This window comes from Falco naumanni, chromosome Z, assembly GCF_017639655.2.
Source record: "Falco naumanni isolate bFalNau1 chromosome Z, bFalNau1.pat, whole genome shotgun sequence".
In the NCBI taxonomy this organism is placed as follows: domain Eukaryota; kingdom Metazoa; phylum Chordata; class Aves; order Falconiformes; family Falconidae; genus Falco; species Falco naumanni.
Window position 1 is genome coordinate 73,269,359 of NC_054080.1, and position 19,777 is coordinate 73,289,135.

The following is a 19,777-nucleotide window of genomic DNA, read 5'->3' on the forward strand; positions in this document are numbered from 1 at the left end:
TTCTGGCTGCAATTTCACATGACAAGATAGTGGCTTTTCTTCTAACTTCGTAGTCAATCAGCTCAATATTAGATCAAACATACGCATGTACATGGTTAACAGAAGATCGGTCTGTTTTTTAACTTGAAAATAGTAAGACAGGCCTTGGGAGAAGGAACAGGCACCATAAATACATCAAGCTAAGGCCTAACAAGATAAGCTCAAGGAGACCAAATGGTTAATGAGAGCAGACAGAAAATTACTTGAACTGTGTGTGAACCAGCCCAATTAACATACTAAGAGATCCACCCTGGAGCAAAGAAAGCCCCCAGCTAACAAAGCCCCCTCCCCACAGAACATGCCAGGTGAAAAAAGTAATACTGTACCTTTTAATGGGAGACAAGACTGGTAAGAACCAGTGAAACTTAAATGTCACGAAATGTCATTATTAACAATTGTTCAAAGTATATAAAATGTTTTAGCAAGTGTTAAGAGGTGCAGCTTTGTGGATTTACAACCCAGCACCCACCTCTGCACAGACATGCAATAAATGGGATCTCGGCTCTGCATATGAGATTGGCTCTTTGTACACTGAGTAACGAACTCCATTTGTGAGACAACAGTTCTACAAAATGTTAATTATTTAGACTAAATACGTGCTTTAGGACACTTAAGCCAAAACGGAGCTGACTGAAGCCAGACACACTGTACTTTCCCTCCCTAACATTACAAACACTGGCAGTCTTTTCCATGTACCAGAAGACAGAGGTAGACTTAGCAAAAGGTCAACTCTTGAGCCTGTCTGAAGCAAAACACAGCTCTCAAAAGCAGGATAACACATTTGGCCTAACACTACATTAACGCAACACTATCACCTGTAAGTCTCAGCTACCTGAAAAAAACTTGGCTAATTACCTTCAGGAAAAGAAAACGAAAACCATAGCGATTCCCTGCACCCCATAAAGCTTGGTAGAGGACAGAGATTATGTTTCCAGAAGAATATTGCTGCACAAGATTCTAGCTCATGCTAGGCAAGAGTGGCACCTACTGTCCGGGCCGCAGAAGAGCTTGTGATCAAACGTGGGAGACAATCTCACTGGGACAAGGCTAGGATTAAGCAAGTAAGCAGGCAGGTAAGAGCTGAAAAGGATCAAACTTGAGGAAGGCTGACAGAAAACTTTGCTCACTATGGCACTCCTGCCGCTCAAGCCTGAAACAGCTTGCAGTTCTTGAATTTCACCCTGCTGCTGTCAGCACAGATCTGTCAAATCCTGCATAGACTCAAAACCTAGAGTACAACAGATGGGTGCTACTTGTGTTTACAATTCAAGTGAAAGGTGGAATGGATGTGTTTGTTCCAACAACTACAGTGTCGGTAGGATGCCAATACTGTGTTACTTCCCCCACCCCACGTTAGAGATTAACAAGTAATACATTATATGAACTCTAGCAACCGAAGCAGAAAACCACCGACACAAAACGGAGCTGCTAACACACTAAGGCCATTGCTGGTCTTTCTGATCAATTCCTTGCATTCTCCCTATCTGCCCATTTCCATCCATTTTCCTTACACTTCAGAGTGTAGCCTTTTTAGATCCAGCACCACATTTATTAGGATCTGCACAAACAGAACAAAGTGAGGTCTATGAGATGATTATCATAAAATACGATTGTAAGTGTAAAAAAATTATTTTGCAGTCAAAGAATTACAAATTTAAAAACTCTTCAAGTTCTGTAGAATATCAAGTTCTTATTTTTCAGGACAAAAAAAACTAGTTAGGAGATAACAGAACTGGGTTGTAAAGTTCCCTGAATATTATTATGACTACATACCATCACTGTTTTCTGTTTCTTCCTCTGCTTCTTTGACAATCTATAAAGATAAGAATTTAAAATCATCTCTTTTTCAATCACATTCATTTTCTATGTATGCCAGCATCCAACTGACAAAAAATACCTAATCAATAAACACTGGCCCTGTGCAAGTTCCTGTTTGAAAAATAATAATTGCTGCTTTTCCTTAACTTAATTTTCTAACTTTAAGAAGCAGAGAAAATATGATACTTATCCTACAACATTTGAATCCAGTCATACTAATGCATGCATTTTACTGGAACTCTGATGCTAGGAAATATTTTAAATCACACAATACTGTGAGTTCCAACACAACTATAAAACATCAGAAACTCCCTCTGAGGCCCTTCCAGACTTGTTAAATCGTCAGTCACAGTAAAATTAAAACCAATTTTAAGTACTTCTGCTTAGACACATCTTCTGTTTCTTCCTCCTCTTTGGTATGTATTTCATCTGCATCATCCAAAGACACAGGAAACCTCTCTTCTTCTTCCAGTTGCTGTCGTAACAGTGCTACCATCTCTCGATGCTTCTTTGATTTTTCATGATTCTTCATGCTGTGAAGACCAGCAGATTGTTACTGCAGGTAGCTCTGAGCAAACACTGTTCTACTTACATATAAATTAACAGCAGGCCCATTATCCAGCACTACCAAGTATGGAAAATTCTGCTCTGACAATGTCTCTACTAGAAAGACAATACTGACTGTTATGAAGTTAAAAAGTCTTTACAAAACATTTTTTAAAATGTTAAAAAACCCAGCAGCCTCACCCCCAAATCCCCAACCACAAGCACTTACGCTTTCTCAGTTTTTAACAGTTTGTCACAAGCAGGGCAGTACAGACCATCAACAAATTCAGCTTCTCCAGTTTCATCATTCACTTTGTCTAAAGAGGTCAGTGGGGATCAGAAAGGCAAAGTCAGATGAGTGATTTTTGAGTAAGCTGCCCTTAAAAGTCTAGCAAATAGTCATAACACTGACATTCGACTTCTTTATATCACTGACATGCAGAAGACCATCTCACCAAATCATACATCAGCATAAATTAACCATTGTAGTTTGATGTCTTCTCATATTCAATGGAAAGCACCAGAGAGGGTCAGACGCTAGCCTGGCACCCCTCAGCTGGAGGCAGGGAGTGGCACTACAGTCAGAATTGTGAATCAGGGGCTCTTAAGTACAGTGAGCAATACTCTGGCTGCAACAACTCAATACAGATCATCCCCCTACACCCCATACCTCCAATGCCTTTTGTCTCCTGTTCTTCTAATTCATCTTCATCATCTAATCCATCTCCAAATTCCTTTTCATATTGTGCCTCCATCTCTTGCAACCCTCTCTCCAGATCTGACATCGTTATCCAGCTCTGCTCTTCATAGTGCTCAGCAAGCCTTCAAGTAGAATAATACAGTAACTTCTATGTTGTGTCCATGAGATGGGAATTACAGAAACAGTATTACTTAGAAGAAAACTTGTTCTTTGGCATTTCAGGAGGAAAGTTCTGAACATATTATGATCGAGCAAAAAATTGTCTGTAGGGCCTGGAAATTTAGGCAGTTAATTTGTGATGTCAATGGGCACATCTACAGTGCAAATAAAGAGGTATTAGCACAGGTGGGTCCTGCTTGAATTTCAGGCAGGAAATGCTTATGCACCATGGTCAATATGAAGCTGCCAGCAGGAAGGTAAGCTCAATTCTCAAAGCAGTATAGCTGTTTTTACCTGCTGGCAGATTCAAATCCACAAACAGTATAGGACCACAAAAGCCACCAGCACATTACTCCTTGACTCTGTGCTATGGAAATGTACCAGCTCAGTTTTCCAAATCTAAGTGTGGCCCACATTATCAATCAGTGCACCACAGTACAGCTAAATTTGCTTCAGCTGGCTCCTGGACTCAGAATTACCAAGCCATTTGTCAGTAAAGGCATAGCTCTGCTTCATTCTCCCTTCAGTAAAAATAAAATACAGGTAACTTATCACATATACATTGTTATTACATAACTTTCTTCAATATGCAATTATTTTGCAAGTGCATTCTTATTAAAAATTTAAGCTACTTCCTCCCATTTGCAGGAAAAAAGTTCTTCTAGTTGGAAGAATAAATTGTGCTTACACTTGGGAGATTGTCTCTTCCTCTTTTGGGAAAAATAAAAGCATTGAAAAAATGCATTTAGTCCAATGAAAGGGTCATTTCTGAAGAGCTATAAAGAAAGGCAAAACTAAATTCATTTTTTCACTTTCTTTTTAGCAGGTGCAGTTCCAAGGCAGATGAAGCTGATCTAAGTCCAGGCTGTCACAGTCCTGTTCTCCCTCATTTCAAAGCATATATTCTTTTTTCTTTGAAGTAACAATGATAACAATTAACTTTTACTTAAGTGGGGAAGTAAGATCACGCTGGATTCTGTGCTATTGCAGCCAGTTACCTGCAGCACACAGATAACTACTCCCTGCTTATCTCATATCTCTACATGTCAATAAAATGCAGAGACACTCAAGTTTTAAAAAGCTGAGACCTGAGACTAATATATATTACAAAACCAAATACATAATATTTTCAAGGATGTAAAAGACCAAATGGAGCTACTGTTAGAATCTAAGTCTACACAGTATCCCCATGGATAGTTTCTCCAAGTGTAAAAGAAAAGATCTGTTCCATATTTACATACTTGGCTTGTTTGAGTTTCTGCTGCCTCCGGAATTCCTCTGCTTTCCTAGTTTTTTCTGCATTTTGTTGTTCTACAAGTTTTCTGTGAGCCTGTACTCTTTTATCCCTTTTACGAATAAAGGCTACTAGCTGACGGACCAGTTCATTTCTCTCTTTTCTGGCTTTATCTCTTGTTTTCTTGTTCTCTTTTTCCATAGCTCGTTTCTCCCAGCGGTTTGAGGCTTGTCGTGTGTCATATTCTTCTTTCCAGGCAAAGTTTTTCTGAGTACAGAAACTCTGCCAATATGCATAGAAAGGGTGGACTACCTGTTAAGAAAAAAAGAAAAAAATTGAACAAGTTAGGAGCAGGGACAAAAACCATACCAAGTAAATTCAGGACTTTTGTAGGAGTTGTGTCCTCTATACAGGCCACAGTTTTCCCTCGGAGTATAAGTAAACCACATGAAGGTTTAGAGAAACCTCTAATATCATTCTTAAAATTTCAAACCATGCCAAATCAACAGCCTTGTCTAAACTATTCCGAACTGCAACTTCTACAAAGTATCTCCTCTAGTGCTTAGTTACTTAGCTGTGCTGTACTTTTCCTGTCAAACTGAATCAGATACACTACTGTCTGCAAGCAGGCATATGCACATATTGCCCAAGAGCCACCATACTAAATTACACCAAAGGTCAGCCATTCGTTTCCAACAGCAGCCAAAGACCAGCACAATAAGAGCAATAAAATAAATACATGCACATAATGCTATTTTGTCTCTGTATATTCTCTCTGTCTCTGAGCGAAACAGAAATTAATAGCCCTTGATGGATTTTTATTTCATTAATTTGTTTAATATTTCTTTTATTAACCCATGTAAATTGTTGGCACATACAATAGCAAGGAACCATGAATTGCATTAATATAATAATGTGACAAGATGCACTTCACTGCTGTTCTGTTAGCAACTTAGAACTGAAGGTTAAAATGATGCCCTCTAGCTCTGAATGTAACAGAAACACCAAATGATCTTTCCTTATTCTCTGTCGCGACGGAGGGAAGACACAGTCACTCAATATGAGTGATAAGCAGACTTTGTTTATTGTCCCTTACAGTCACCTTTTATGCCTTGTTATAATTAGCTCATACATATTACAAAAGTTAAGCTCATTATTGGTTAGCTGCCTAAATACCAAGCCCGCCCCTAGTTTCTCTTCTGTAGTTATCTGTTCCCACCTGTAACATTCTTTTCCCACCGCGATCTTCCTGTTATTGTGTAAAAAGAACAGCCAAGGACAGTGTATTTTTGCTTTACTTCAGATAAGCTGAGAGCGATGTGCATTTCTGTCCAGCCAGCTGGACTATGTCTATGTGACCCTTTTCAGCTAGCCAGTTATCCACAATTCTCCTTCCTTTTACTATGCATAAGTAAATGCTGTATTAATAAAATGGCATAATAATTATTTTTTTGGTCTTTTTCTCTGCTCCTCTCCAAGTAATTATTAACCTTCTGCATTTTGTATATTCAGGAAACAAGATAGACGTAAACTCCCTTCTTACATTACTTGCCACATTAAGCTGCCTTTTTATGACTTACTTCTACCTGCACTACTGTTTGTATTTTTTAATACCTCATAGAAGTATTTAACCTAACAGTTTAAAATCTCTTCTAGTATCCCCTCTTCTCCTCCTGCCACTAGTATTCAAATGGACTACAACTATCAACACCTCAACGCTAAGTTCTAATGGCCTATCTATAAGCAAAGGTTCATGGCTGTGGCCTTTGGCAGCTAAGACACTACGGTTTTTCCCTGCTATCACAAAACTCCAGCTCTATAATAACCAATCAATATGAATATTTAATCCAATAACTTAAGCGAGCTTAAGACTCCCTATGTCAGACTTCTGCTTCAGAAGGGGTTATCTTCTGTGCAGAACAATGCCTGGCCATCAACTGATGACAGGGATCACCCTCCCCTTCACCAGCTGTATGAGCTAAGACTTTCCTCCTCCTCAGCACCAACCTGAAATACAAGCGCATCTCTGACATTCTCTGGAAGACTGTACAGCAGCTCTTGCCAAACTCCCCGGTGGTTGTTTTGTCTACTAGTTATATCTTGAGCCAATCGCTTTTGTTTCTGCATCTAATTGACCTACAAGTCTTTTCTCCCCATGAAGACCTGCAGAGTCACAGACTTAAGTATATCTTCCTTGGCTGCCTGGCACTGATCTAGCTGCCTTTCAGGCTTCTTGCGAATTAACTCAGTAGACTGAACCAGAGGTCATTCACATCACAGATTTTGAAGCCTCTGCAGAGTTTTTGTAGCCCCCTTCTAAAACTCTTTTCCCATGGTACTCCCACTGAGTACAGAAGTAGGCACTGTAATGCTGGGATCCTCTGACAGTGTAATGTCTTCGTGACTGAATATAACAGAGATGACAACATTCCCATTTAACTGAATTCATAAATGAAATACCTTTATGAATCCCCTTAAGCAAAAAAGTGATCATTCTGCTTCCAAAACAGTGTGAACAAGGCAGATGTCAAAGCATGCTGGTGCTAGAATTCCAGCCATTTTTGCAGTTATTGACAGCACAAATCTGCATCTATAATCGTTATCTATCCCATGGCATCAGATAAAACAGCTTCCAAATGATGTTTCAAGATAACCCCATTAAAAGAGGGATTTTAGCAGTTTCAGAGGCACTAAATATTCTCTTCCAGGGAAAGATTTCCATATGTTAAGCCATCCTTTAATTTTACCTGACATTCAAACACCCATTGTGACACTTTTCAGTTTGATTTGTAACTTCGTTTTAAACTCCAGAGTTGTTTTGTACCATTGAAGTTACTAATTTTTCAGGTATGCATCAATTTAAACTTCATAGTTAGTCATACAGTACAATTCTACTAGAAGTGACAGGGAGAAGCAGCAGTCTACAAAAAACATTTCAGTACTCTTGATATTGTGCAGTTATTCACTGGGGTAAGTGCTATTGCTTTACTATTTAATTTCAACACAGGAATACCGCTAACTTCAAAAAACTTTGTAGGTCTGACAGAATACAACAAATAGTTGGCAAACCAGCTAACAAGAATTCAAACATCCCACACACATTTTCTCTTCTTGCTTCCCAAAGGAAAGCATGCAATATTCTGGAAATTAAATCTTACTACAGAATAATTGTAGGTGACAAGAGCATCATAGTGGAAGTTCACATTGCAGGTCAATTACCACATCTGTGGATAACTGGCTAGCTGAAAAAAGGTCTCATAGACATAGTCCAGCTGGCTGGACAGAAATGCACATCGCTCTCAGCTTATCTGAAGTAAAGCAAAAATACGCTGTCCTTGGCTGTTCTTGTTACACAATAACAGGAAGATCGAGGTGGGAAAAGAATGTTACAGGTGGGAACAGATAACTACAGAAGAGAAACTAGGGGCGGGCTTGGTATTTAGGCAACTAACCAATAATGAGCTTAACTTTTGTAATATGTATGAGCTAATTATAACAAGGCATAAAAGGTGACTGTAAGGGACAATAAACAAAGTCTGCTGATCACTCATATTGAGTGACTGTGTCTTCCCTCCGTCGCGACACACATCTCCAGTTTTCTAAAGGCTGTGTTATGCAGTGCTATGCAGTTTTGCTAAAGGAAACAAGACAGTACATGGTATTTAAAAAAAAAAATTACCTCAATATCCTTTTTTGTAATGTAAGGTGCATTAAAACACCAGTAAATCATTCTCACCAGGACACAAAGCAAATCTGTTCTTTTGTTTTACAGGCCTTGTGCTGCACTTAAGTTCCATTGGCATAATTGACGGTTAGCCCTGTTAAGTGTTTGTCTGACAACCTACCCTAAAAGCTTGGCTAAAAATATAGTCCAACAGGAAATACCAATTTTAAATCACCTAAATTATTATGAATCAGAACACAAGCACTTCCTTTATAGTAATGGATGGTCTAGCAGTAGTAAGCAGTAGAAAAGACAGCAGCTACATAGTTTTGGATTCACCTCAGAGATCAGCAGGAACCTTTCCTTCGATTTCAGTGTGTGACAAAGTAATGACTTAACTGTATTACTTTCAGTTCAGATTTATTCTTGCTCTTACCGTATCATAGTCACTTTGCGAATATCCAAACATAGGGAATTCTTCAGTATCTTCTTGGGTTGTATATTGCACCTCTTCTTTTGCAATCTTTTCAAAAACTTGTCGATAGACTGTAAAGAATCCCTGATATTAAAAAAAAAAAGTTTCAACTCATTTTGCACAGCTCAATCATAGATGTACAAATGCTTAGCTACAGTAGTGTTAGATAAACATCGCAACTCTGGAACAGTGGCTCAAAAATCAGGGCAAAGGCCTTGTAAGCACTTGCCATAGATAGCAAGTCCCTTCTATTTAACAAAGTTCTTAATCTCTCACATTCTTTTTATTTCCATCTCCTCCGTGTAGTCTCTGTCCCTCTCAGATATCAAGGACCTGTATTCAAATCTTTACACACACAAAAAAAGTTTCAGCATGCTGGAGATGTTGGTAAGTTTCTGGTTACACAGGATCGAGTTCTGAAGGAGTTCCAAATATAAAATTCAATATTAAATACCCTATCTTTTTAGATTAAGATATTTCTAACTCACTCCTAGTATAGTAACATGAAGACAGATAGGAATTTTCTCTGGCAGAGGTTTTTCTAATCACCTGGACCTTTTTAAGTTACGGTGAGTATCTTAAAATCCAAGAGGGAATTCAATTATAGGAGCACACTTTTGCTGAGGACTGTTGCTATATTGCTTTTCCCACCCCACGCCCACCCCGGTTTGAAGCATCCTAGCTTGTTAAAAGGTATTACTGAGTAAACAGATGGTCTTGCAAAACACTGGAATGCTTCACTATATAACTTCAATAAATAACATACACACAGTCCGTAGTTGTATGGTATAGTTGGAAATTATGACTAAGTAACTGTTGGACAATAAGCAGGAATTAGATCTTCCCTAAGCATACAGCATAAGTTTTGTCCTAGAAAGATTTGCGTAAGCATTATTACTACCTGTGCTAAACAATTCCACACATAGCTTTCCAACATGAAGCAAATGCCAACACTTCTCATGAAATTTAAACTTGTTCATTAAAGATGAACTAATTCATTACCTTTTCATCATCTCCATATCCAGAGTAACAGCTAACAGTGAAGTAGCGCAGCAGATCTAAACTATCATCTTGATAGTCTCCATCAAGTCCTCCTTTCAGCAGAACCTCCCTGTGATTATCATACCTATCAAAAAATTCACAGTATCAAGGCTGTAGAGCCACAGAACATTTCCCATTGCTGGTGAGCTAATACAGCACACGTATCACCCCGATGCATAGCTTAGCCCAGTGTCTGGAATTTGCATCTCATATCAAAGTCTTCAGAGAGAAAAAAAAAGGCTCAGTAAATATTCTCTCTTGACCTTCAGCTTACTTAGTCTTACTCTAACTGCAGTATCTATAGCAGCAATTTCTTAATGGGCAGCTAGCAAACACATTTGAGTAATATGCATCAATAAGCTTTCAGAAATGGGTAGGACATTATTTATACCATCACATACTTTAAAAACACACACAAAAAAACCCACGTCATACATTAGCATTTAAAAACTGAAAACCAGTACTTCCCTTTCAAGGAAGGCACACTTAGTACAGGTGGCTCTGGCTGCATAATCTGGTAGACGCTCCAGCCCGTTTGAAAAACAAGCGACACAGAACACTTAAAGTAGCAATCTCTTTGAGAGACGTGTGTGCTGTTTCAAATGAGGCCTATTACAGAAACACGACACCATGTACGTCATTAAGGCTTAAGTCTGCAGCAGTCAGTAGCATACTAAACATCTACAGGCACCCTGGCATGGTGCTGGCTCTTCCCCCTCAAGGCAGAGGGGACTGTGACCAGGGGAATGCCTACGCTAACATGCAAGCTGCCTCCTGCTCTGGGAGGAAGGAACAGAGGCCAACCTGGCGTGTCTCCAGAGCGTTCCTCAGCGCCCAGCCCAACCACCTGCCAAAGCACTGCGAGGAAGGTGCGGGTGCGGCTGGGCCTCCCCGTGGCTGCACTGCGCGTGGTGCTCAGCGCCTTCAAAACCAGAACCAAACTGGCCGCTGCTGCCACCGAGGGCCCTTCAAAACCAGAACCAAACTGGCCGCTGCTGCCACCGAGGGCCCTTCAAAACCAGAACCAAACTGGCCGCTGCTGCCACCGAGGGCCCTTCAAAACCAGAACCAAAGCGGCTGCTCCTGCCACCGAGGCCCCTGCTGACCTGCAGCAAGGCCCAGTGAGAAGCAAATTCAAAGTCCTGGCTGAGCCAGCACTAAAGAAGTCTCTCCCCGGCCGCCACCCGACACGCACGGCTCACCAGGCCCTTTCCTGGGGGTCACTGAGAACGTCGTACGCTGCCTGGATTAACTTGAACTGCTCCGCTGCTTCCTCCGCGTTCTCTAGGTTTTTATCTGCAAGACAGTTTCAGAAAACCTGTGAACGGTTCAGGGCGCGACGGCGGCGCCCGCCACGGCCCCTCCGGCCACCGCGGAGGGCACGCCGAGCCGGAAGCGGTGCCGCCGAGCACCGAGTGGCCCGGCCCGGCCCCGCTCCCCGCCGGCCGCCGCCAGACCCGGCGGGGCCCGCCACCGCCGCAGCGCCCAGCGCAGCCGCCTGCGAGCACAAGGCGCTTCTCTCCGCGTAGGCGGCGGCCGGCGGGGCCAAGCGAGGCCGAGGCGGGCCGAACCCCCCGCTCAGGCCTGCTGCCGGGCCCGTGGAGGGCGGGCGGCGCGGCCATACCTGGGTGCCAGCGCAGCGCCTGCCGGCGGTACGCCCGCTTCAGCTCCTCCTCGGCCGCGTCGCGCTTCACGCCCAGCACCTCGTAGTGGCACTTCATGGCGGCGGGGCAGCCGGGGCCGGGCCGTGCCGTGCCGTGCCGTACCGCGCCGCCGGCCGGCGCTTCGCCACACGCGGCGCCCTCAGCCTCGGGCTGCCCCCGCCCCCCGCCGGCAGCGCTGCGCGGGCGGGAGGCGGGGCGGGAGGCCGGGCGCAGGCCGCGGGAGGGGGCGGGGCCGCCGCCCGGTGCCTCTCGGTGCCACCCGGTGCCCACCCGGTACCACCCGGCGGGCTGGCGGCGGCGGGGGGCACACGGGGGGTGCCGTGCCCGTCCTACCGCCGTGCCGGCCTCGCAGGCACCCGATGCGACATAACCAAGCGCCTTGTGCTAGAGTCGCCTGAGTGCTGCGGGGCGCAAACGATGCGAGAAAATACGGTGAAAACCCTAAAACTGCTGCGGGCAGGAGCTGCACAGGTGACAGAGACACCAGCCCGCGACAGGAGCCTCGCGGGCTGCCGGAGAAGGTCCGGGGCTCGGGCCACCCGGCGCTTCACAAGGGACGGTTAGCACCGATGTGGATGAGCTCCGCGAGAATGTAAATAAGGAGCCTTCTGACAGGGACTGGTAACCGCTAGAAAAAAACAAACTGCTGAAGCGGTAAGACTCAAGGGCACTAGGATAAAGCAACTGTGGTGGTGGGAGATCGCGACCTCCTACTCAAATCCCCCCCCCCCCTCCCCCCCCAGACGGTGGATGCCCGCTCGGGGGGCATGGCTAGTGAATTTAAAATGAACTGTACCTTTAAACTGCGGTGAGACGGCAACTAACCAATAACTAGTTAGTAGGTGTAGACTTAGGGCGGAACTAACCAACCTCGCTGTGTTACGGGTACAATTAAGGGGGCAGGCTGGGAGGAGCGACCCCTCCCCTGCACCGGCGCTGCTATGACCGCCGCCGCTCTGCGGCTCCTCCGGCTGCGGAGCCCGGTCCCGCCCGCCGCGGGGCAGCTGCCGCCTCCCACCCCGCCGGCCGGGCCGGGTGAGCCCCGGGCCCCGGTAGCCACACGGGCCAGCCGCGCCCCGGAGCGTGCCGCTCGCCACGGCCACCGGCGCTGCGTGCGGTTTGGGCGCCCCGGTGTCCGAAGGACATGGGGCTGCTCGGGTGTGCCCAGAGGAGGGTGAACCGAGATGGCAAAACGCCTCCCGGGCAAAAGGCATCGGAGGAGCGGCTGAGGGCACCCGGCTGGGTCCGCGGGGAGAAGGCTGAGGGGGCCTCATGGCAGCCGCGCCTCCCCAGGGCCGGCGGCGGAGCGGGAGCCGGGATCCCTCTCTGGCGGCAGCGGCCGGCGCCGGGGGGTGGAGTGAAGCTGCGTGTGCTGGTTTTGGCTGGGACAGAGTTGATTTCCTTCATAGAAGCTGGTGTGGGGCTGTGTTACGGATTTGTGCTGGAAACAGCGCTGGTAATGCGGGGCTGTCTGCATTACAGCTGCGCAGCGCTCACACCCAGCCAGGGCCTGTTCTGCCTCTCACCCCACCCCACCAGCGAGGGGCTGGGGGGGCACAGGGGGTTGGGAGGGGGCACAGCCCGGACAGCTGCCCCCAGCTGACCTCAGAACCGTTCCATACGTTGTTTCTCCCTCAGCATACAAAGCTGGGGGAAGAAGGAAAGGGGAGACAGTCAGACTTAGCATGTTTATCTTCCCAATTTCACGTGATGGAGCCCTGCTTTCGTGGAGATGGCTGAACACCTGCCTGCCCATGGGAAGTGTGAGCTAATTCCTTCTGTTTTGCTTGTGTGCGCAGCTTTTGCTTTATTTGTTGAACTGGAATTATCTCAACCCATGACTTTTCTCTTTCATTCTTTCAATTCTCTCCCCCATCCCAGCGCAGGGGGCGAGTGAGCCACTGGCTGTGCGGTGCTTAGCTGCCAGCTGGGGTTAAACCATGACGCTGCATCAAGAGAAGTTCAGGCTGGACATTAGGAAAAGGCTCTTCACTGAAAGGGTGGTCAGTCCCTGGAGCTGGTCACAGCACCAAACCTGCCAGCGTTCAAGGAGCATCTGGACTGTGATCTTAGTCATATGGTTTAGTGTTAGGCTGTTCTGAGCAGAGCTGGACTTGATCCTCATGAGTGTCAGCTAGAGATACACTTTGATTCTATGTATCAGACTACGTGAACTGAACAATTGCCTCTATTTACCAGCCTTTCCAATCAGATGGCACACAAACCACCTCATTGCAGCTGTGTCTGTTCAGCACCAAGATGCCAGAGGCTGAAACCAAGAAGAACCAAATAGGAACAGGGCACAATCAATACCTTGAAACACAGGGAAGCTGGAGGAGTGGACAGAGAGACAGCACTAGAATCAGTGGAAGAACCAGGTCATAAGGTCTGGAACTGGAGGTTCCCCAAGAGGTCTATAATAGTTTGCTAACATTAGTCAAGAAACGTTTCTTGGAATCAAGACTTTTGCTGCGCACTACAGAAAAATTCTCACCTGATTTTTTAGTCTGGTTGGAGGCTGATGCCATTAGGCTTTCTGTGAGAGAATGGCTGTATGCTCCTTTCCTGCCCTAGTAACTTACAAATGCAGTGAACTCATTTAACTACATCTGGCAAAAGGGCAGACTCGCAGACATTTCTTAAAACCTTTATAAAACCAACCCAATTAAAGCTGACCTCATGCTGCAGCTCTGAAGCAGTGGGAAAGAACTACAGTGAACCACTCTGGACTTCCTGCTGCTCATCAGTGTGCAAGAAACACTGCTGCATTTAAAGTACAGACATGATCCATGTCCAAAATCAAGGCTTTTGGTTTTAAAGACTTTTAAGCAATATTGGAAGCTTACTTGGCAATTTTACATGGAAAAAATCTGTATGGGCTCACTCTACTTTGAAAAATAAGACCTCCACTACAACTGAACCAAGAGGAGAGCATTTTTGTAAAAGTTGTTTCTTGCATGTGTAAAAAAAAGCATGGAAAATCCATGCTTTTAAGCACTGTTCCTGTAACACAGAATCATGGGCAATTCTACTTCGGGCCACTGCGTATGGTTTTGATACTCAACCTCTTGCCTTCAGGGAAGAGTACCTCTTGCCTTCAGGGAACCTGCAATGAATTTGGTATTACGGGCTAGACTCCGAAGTTAGCCTGCTTCTCCCCCATAGCTGTTCAGGTCCTGTGAACCTTATTAGGCAGAAGAGTTACCACAGTCAAAAGCAGCAGCCTTTTTTACTACCAATTAAAAAAAAAAAAAAAAAAGCAATTAAGAGGCTGTAACTCTTTGCATTCCCTAGGGACTATGAAGAGAAAAAAAATAATCAACACCACTCCTCAGAAGAAACCTCTTAAAGGATTTTCTACTGCTGTTAAGACTAGGAAAGCTGACTTTTGAATTGCAACTCATGATGAGCACCAATGACCAGTTATTTTTATTCCTTGCACCTGTTATGCTGAGCTGTTTCCCAGAGGTATTCAAATGTAAGAGGCCAATTCTCAAAAGCAGACATATTTGGAGTCTTATTCCCCCTTCCCTGCTGCCATGCTGTTTTCAAAACCCAGAATCCTCTCAAAGACTGGAAGAAAATAAAAGTGCAAACTCAATCCTAATAAAGAGATTGATATTTTGTTTATTTAAAACTGAAGTCAAGTTCTGCCTGTAAAACCAAATATTTACAAAATTATGTCAATATAGCTAGTTTCATCGCTTGTAACATTTATGCTGATGCTTCAGTTCTAAAAAGCTTTTTTTGTTTCTTCCTCTGAATTTTGCGTGGCTTCCTTTTATCCTTAACAATTGGCTTTGACTCTGGTTTCACGAGCTGTATTTCCACTGGCTGTTCTTCAGCTGGAGTTTCAAAGACCACTTCAGTGGGATCTTCTTCAATAAGCACTTTGGTCCCTTTTTTCTCAATCATTCGCACTTCCTTCACTTGCTGTTTCTCTCTAAACTTAGCTGCCACTGACAATCTTATCAGCCGTCGATGCTATAAAAATAAGAATTTAATCAGGTTTCAAATAAACAAGAAGGAAGTCAGATATTACAGGAACAGGTGGTAGTTTTTCTGCTTAATGTTCAAAATCTTCAGTGTAATGCTGTCTTTTCAGTGACATGAATTTTGCATTCATTCCTTTTTTACAAAATTACTCTGTCTCAAATCGTGATCAGCTGTGGCACCCCTTTGTACAAAGGGTCCCAGGGAAAGGCATGCATTACTCTCCTCCACAAACAGACTGCAAGGTCAGCTTTAAAATCAGTTGCTAAATGAAAAGAGAAGACAAAGCTGCTTACCATATTTGGGGACTGGTAATGGGGATTTTCATACAGAGTTGGTCCTCCAAAGCTACCTTGGAAGATTTTTATGAGGTTCAGGACAAAACGAGGACCAATTTCTACTAGAGATGCACATTCTTCTATTATCTGCAATAAAAAAAGAATACTGTCTTCATTTCTCATCAATCAAATCAAAGTATATAGCCTTGCAGGCACCCTGCATATGGTGATACACAACTGAATTTAAATCCAACATATGACGCCACCAAAGCTGATTAAACTAGACTTGTATAAACACAATTCTGTATATAAATCAGTTCTTTTAGGTTCAAGCAAGCACTTAGAGAGTACTAGGTATTTGTGATTTCCTCCTTTAGAAAGTAAGCTCCAGCACACTTTGGGTCAAAGCAGCAAGTAAGGTTAAAAGGCAAGCAAAGCTTAGGCTTTGACTAGTACTTCCCGCTACTGAGGCAACCATCACAGAGTCACAACTAACAGAATGCAAGCTGAAGTACACAAAACCTAAACCAGCTCTCTCCAGAGATACGGGAGAAGGTAAGTCATTTTAGGACACTGTAATTATTCTGTGTAAGCAATAGGTGCTGGCATATCCTGATCATAATTATTCTTCTCATATTATTGTAATTAATGGATGTGATATGAAATGACTCCACTGAACATCTCTTGAAGAGTCAAAAGAAACCACCAACCTGGTAATTCCGAAACCAGATCCTCTCGTCTGTAATGCTGAAGGTGAAAACATGATCTACAAAAGGCTGGCTTTTGGGGTGATACTGTGGTGTACTAAATATCTGTAATAAAAGGCAGCATTTCTAAATAATTGTAATTTAAGACGACTGGCTCATTTTTAATTAATTTTAATTTGCTAAGATCCCAATCCCAGGTTACGTTTTAAAACTCAAAACGTTAGAACAAGTGTCCCAGTAATTTTAAGCACGTGACTCTAATGCTTTGAAGAGTTTTTACAATTTCAGAACTGTAGAACTACTACTTAAAAAAAACACTTGAGGTTTTTAAATATGTTGTAAAAAAAACCCAAAAACATTTCCAATGAAGAAGAAACATTGGATAGCAAAACTACGGACTGACCTGAATAAACAATTCTTTTAGCAGGGCATAGTGTGGCTCCTTGTCAAATGTCTACAAAGAAAAAAATGTAAATGTACATGCAAAGCTAAATGCAGTCACACAAAGAAAACAAAAGCATACTCAATAAAATAAAACCTATACTTACTGGATCAAAAGACAAAAGGGGCCGTGAGCCCCTTAGGCAGTTTCCTGTCATCTTCAATTCAGCCAGTGTGTGAACTACAGTGATTTTTTTAAAAAAAGATCATTTTAGTATTTACAGAAAACTGTACAGACAAGAGAGAAAGAGTCCAAACATAATACTGTCAACCAACTTACCATTCTGCACTAAGAATTTAGCTGATGGTCCCTGTGGTGTATTCGAAAGCCTGCCGAGGACAGGTAGTGGGGGAAAAGAGAAAACAAAAATGTCAACAGCAGCCAGAAAGTATGCTGGATTTCTGCAGTACACTCCAACCAGTTATGTCTTTACTGAAGTAATTTCAGTTACTTTCATAGTGTTATTAACGTAAATACTTTCTTTCTAAACCAGTTTTTGAAACGCTTCTGTAAACAGTCTACAAAAGCTGGTCATGTACTGTAAACCTGCACTACCCACAGAAGCGCAAGATTAATACAGGTTTAACTAAGCAACACTGTTTCAAGCATCTTCACTATTATATTAAGAAAATTTAGACAGAATGGAAGCACCCCCAGCTATGTATAGAAATGTAAGAAAACATTTCCTTACCACATATAGAGATCCTGTTTCTTTTTGGCTTCAAAAAAGATGCACTTATTGCAGTTTTTCATTTCACACACCTACAGAAGACACATCAAATTAGCTGTTTACAAAATTCTCAAGAGTTTAAAAAACTTTCCACATTAATCTCTAGTATCTTTCCCCCTCCAAAATGCAAGTTCAAAAGCAAAGGTCTTGTGTTAATAAATTACACCTATTGATCCACAAACTTTAGTTGAAGCACTTGTTGAAAAATTTCACGTATTTATTAGAGGAGCAGTAACTTCGCTAAAGCTGCAAGCAATCTGATAAGCTATCCAGGATATAAACATTAGAACAGGAGCTGTGACATTAGGTTCTAGTTTCGGAACTGCCAATGTCTTACTACATTGTTTGGCCTGGCTGCATATTTGTTCCCTGCTTTCTCCAAGTATAACCTGTAAGACATCTTTCAGCTATATAGAGAAAGGCACATTCCATTTTATTTCTTCACAACAAACGTCTACATTTAATTAAAGGTTTCATTTGGTTTTATTAATCAAAAATCAACTCCCTATTTTAAGATGAACGCTTTTTGAAATAATTGTTTTTCATCTATGAAGCTATACAACTCCTATAACTAGTATGAGATCCTTTGAACTTGGTTGCCCTGTTCTCTGGCATATTTGATTTCCAGAGAAAATAAAAAAGAAGCACCAGTTAAATCCAGGATTACCTCATTAATTACAAACAACTGGTCTTTACGGTCCATTTTAGTATCTGGAAGACAAGAACAACATTCAGAAGGCTGGAAAACCAATTTAACACAGTAAGTTCTTTCAACAGTCAGTCCTTTTGCAAAACATTTGCTGGTTATACATGAAAGAGCAGGAATAACAATCAAGTTGTTTCAGCCATGTCATGCAATAGGTAAACACAGCAACAAAAGTATCTGGGCATTTACAGGACTGAGGCCATAGGAGTAACTTCCTAGAAACTATTAAAATACAAGTTACCGCAGTCACTGTATTTCTTGGCTTGAAATGAGCATGCTGTTTGTTTGTTTAAGATAAAAGTTTCATCAAAACAGTTATGTACCACATTTTTAAAAAGAACAGGTTGTTGAAACTTAAGTGTAAGTTAGAGACAATGTTTAACCCTACCTGCTTTAGAGTGGGGCATCAAGGTCCTTAAGTCTTGCATTAGATGCCTTGTTCTGAAATTAATTCCACGAGAAGAGAAAATAAGCACTCGTTTCTTGTTTTTCCATTTACCCTAAGAAAAAGACACAAAAGTTAAACATGATGTTTCTAGCCTTAAAGCTACTACAACACAGCAACGATAAATGTTTTAAGTGTAATTACAGTAAAACGCATTAAGAATATTTGTTATTGACATTATCTGCCCATCTGCACAGAATCACTCTCAGTTAGAGTGATGACTTCCCTACAGAATGCAGGGACAACACTTTTTATATGAAGAAATATCCTTCAAACTTCAGTATGTTCCTGTGCAAAGCTGTACAACACCCATAAGCATTAAGAAAGGCCATAGCATTTCTTAGTTACAAAAGGCACCCCTCCTTCCCTGCAAAATGAGCTAAATTGCAGTCTCGGAGCACAATTCGGCTTTTCCTACCAATGGGCATGTGATCAGAAATCTCAAGACTTCAACATGCTACTTTCATCTTTTTTTTTAAAGCAAACTACACGGTAATTACTGAAGCCTCCTCAGGTTGATTTTTAAATGAAACGGGCATAATTTCCATATAATCTCTGTGTATAACAGAATCATCCAACTCCTTAATGCACCTCTGAAATGACGGTAACACATTGTATTCACATCGACCAGAATAACGCTCTTTGTGTATTATCATAGACATCACATACCATTGCATGTTGCTTTTATTTGCGCTGGGATTACAAAAAAATTATAAATAAGCCTCTCTCTACCCTCGCTTAGCAGCCGGGTTCCCACCCGACACCCCGGCTCCCGGCACCGCGCTGGGGTGTGAATACCGCCCTAGCACACGGGCCAGACACGCAGGCGAGTTGCCTTTCCTACGGACAGTCGCCGCTCGGGCAGGGAGCAGAGCGGGGCCCCCAACGCGGCCTACTCCGCTCCGCCCCGGGCAGGGGGCTGGGAGGTACCTGGGAGACCGGCGGCGGGATGCTGTACTCCTCCGGGCCCGGCCTGCCATCCGGCTCGGCCGCGCTCGGGGCCCTCTTAGCGCGCTTCTTCGGCTGCGCAGCCGGGACACCCCGCTTCCTCTTCGCCGCCGCCATCTCAGCCGCACCACGCCGTGCCCACGGCGGCCAGCACTTCCGGCTGCTCGCACTTCCGGCTGCTCGCACTT

At 43.3% G+C, this 19,777-nt stretch overlaps 2 protein-coding genes across 3 annotated transcripts in view; both read right to left on the reverse strand.

The window, feature by feature from the left end:
* Window positions 1-11,482, reverse strand: part of DNAJC21 (DnaJ heat shock protein family (Hsp40) member C21) — a 15,389-nt gene extending 3,907 nt beyond the window's left edge. For both annotated transcript variants that reach the window (XM_040579078.1, XM_040579077.1), the window contains exons 1-9: window positions 11,301-11,482; window positions 10,879-10,972; window positions 9,638-9,761; window positions 8,597-8,719; window positions 4,504-4,808; window positions 3,074-3,225; window positions 2,633-2,720; window positions 2,235-2,390; window positions 1,813-1,852 (exon numbers count right to left, since the gene is read on the reverse strand). In XM_040579078.1, the coding sequence (XP_040435012.1) occupies window positions 1,813-1,852; window positions 2,235-2,390; window positions 2,633-2,720; window positions 3,074-3,225; window positions 4,504-4,808; window positions 8,597-8,719; window positions 9,638-9,761; window positions 10,879-10,972; window positions 11,301-11,397 (1,179 nt within the window). In that variant the 5' untranslated portion in view covers window positions 11,398-11,482. The remainder of the gene's footprint in view (window positions 1-1,812; window positions 1,853-2,234; window positions 2,391-2,632; window positions 2,721-3,073; window positions 3,226-4,503; window positions 4,809-8,596; window positions 8,720-9,637; window positions 9,762-10,878; window positions 10,973-11,300) is intronic.
* Window positions 11,483-14,947: 3,465 nt separating this feature from the next.
* Window positions 14,948-19,750, reverse strand: BRIX1 (biogenesis of ribosomes BRX1). The gene is made up of 10 exons (XM_040579805.1): window positions 19,572-19,750; window positions 18,585-18,696; window positions 18,158-18,201; window positions 17,452-17,522; window positions 17,040-17,089; window positions 16,867-16,940; window positions 16,722-16,772; window positions 16,322-16,423; window positions 15,630-15,758; window positions 14,948-15,324 (listed from the first exon to the last, which is right to left on the reverse strand). The coding sequence occupies exons 1-10, from the start codon at window positions 19,704-19,706 to the stop codon at window positions 15,055-15,057; spliced, it is 1,038 nt and encodes a 345-aa protein (XP_040435739.1). The 5' UTR covers window positions 19,707-19,750; the 3' UTR covers window positions 14,948-15,054.
* Window positions 19,751-19,777: the final 27 nt, after the last annotated feature.

What these genes read in the sequence shown, in the direction of transcription:
- BRIX1 (XM_040579805.1), bottom strand. Translation starts at nt 19,706, where the DNA reads ATGGCGGCGGCGAAGAGGAAGCGGGGTGTCCCGGCTGCGCAGCCGAAG. An exon ending in AGTTGTTTGTAATTAATGAG is followed by an intron (nt 17,523 to 18,157) that starts GTAATCCTGGAT and finishes TGTCTTCTGTAG; the next exon opens with GTGTGTGAAATGAAAAACTG. An exon ending in AAACAGGATCTCTATATGTG is followed by an intron (nt 17,090 to 17,451) that starts GTAAGGAAATGT and finishes TGTCCTCGGCAG; the next exon opens with GCTTTCGAATACACCACAGG.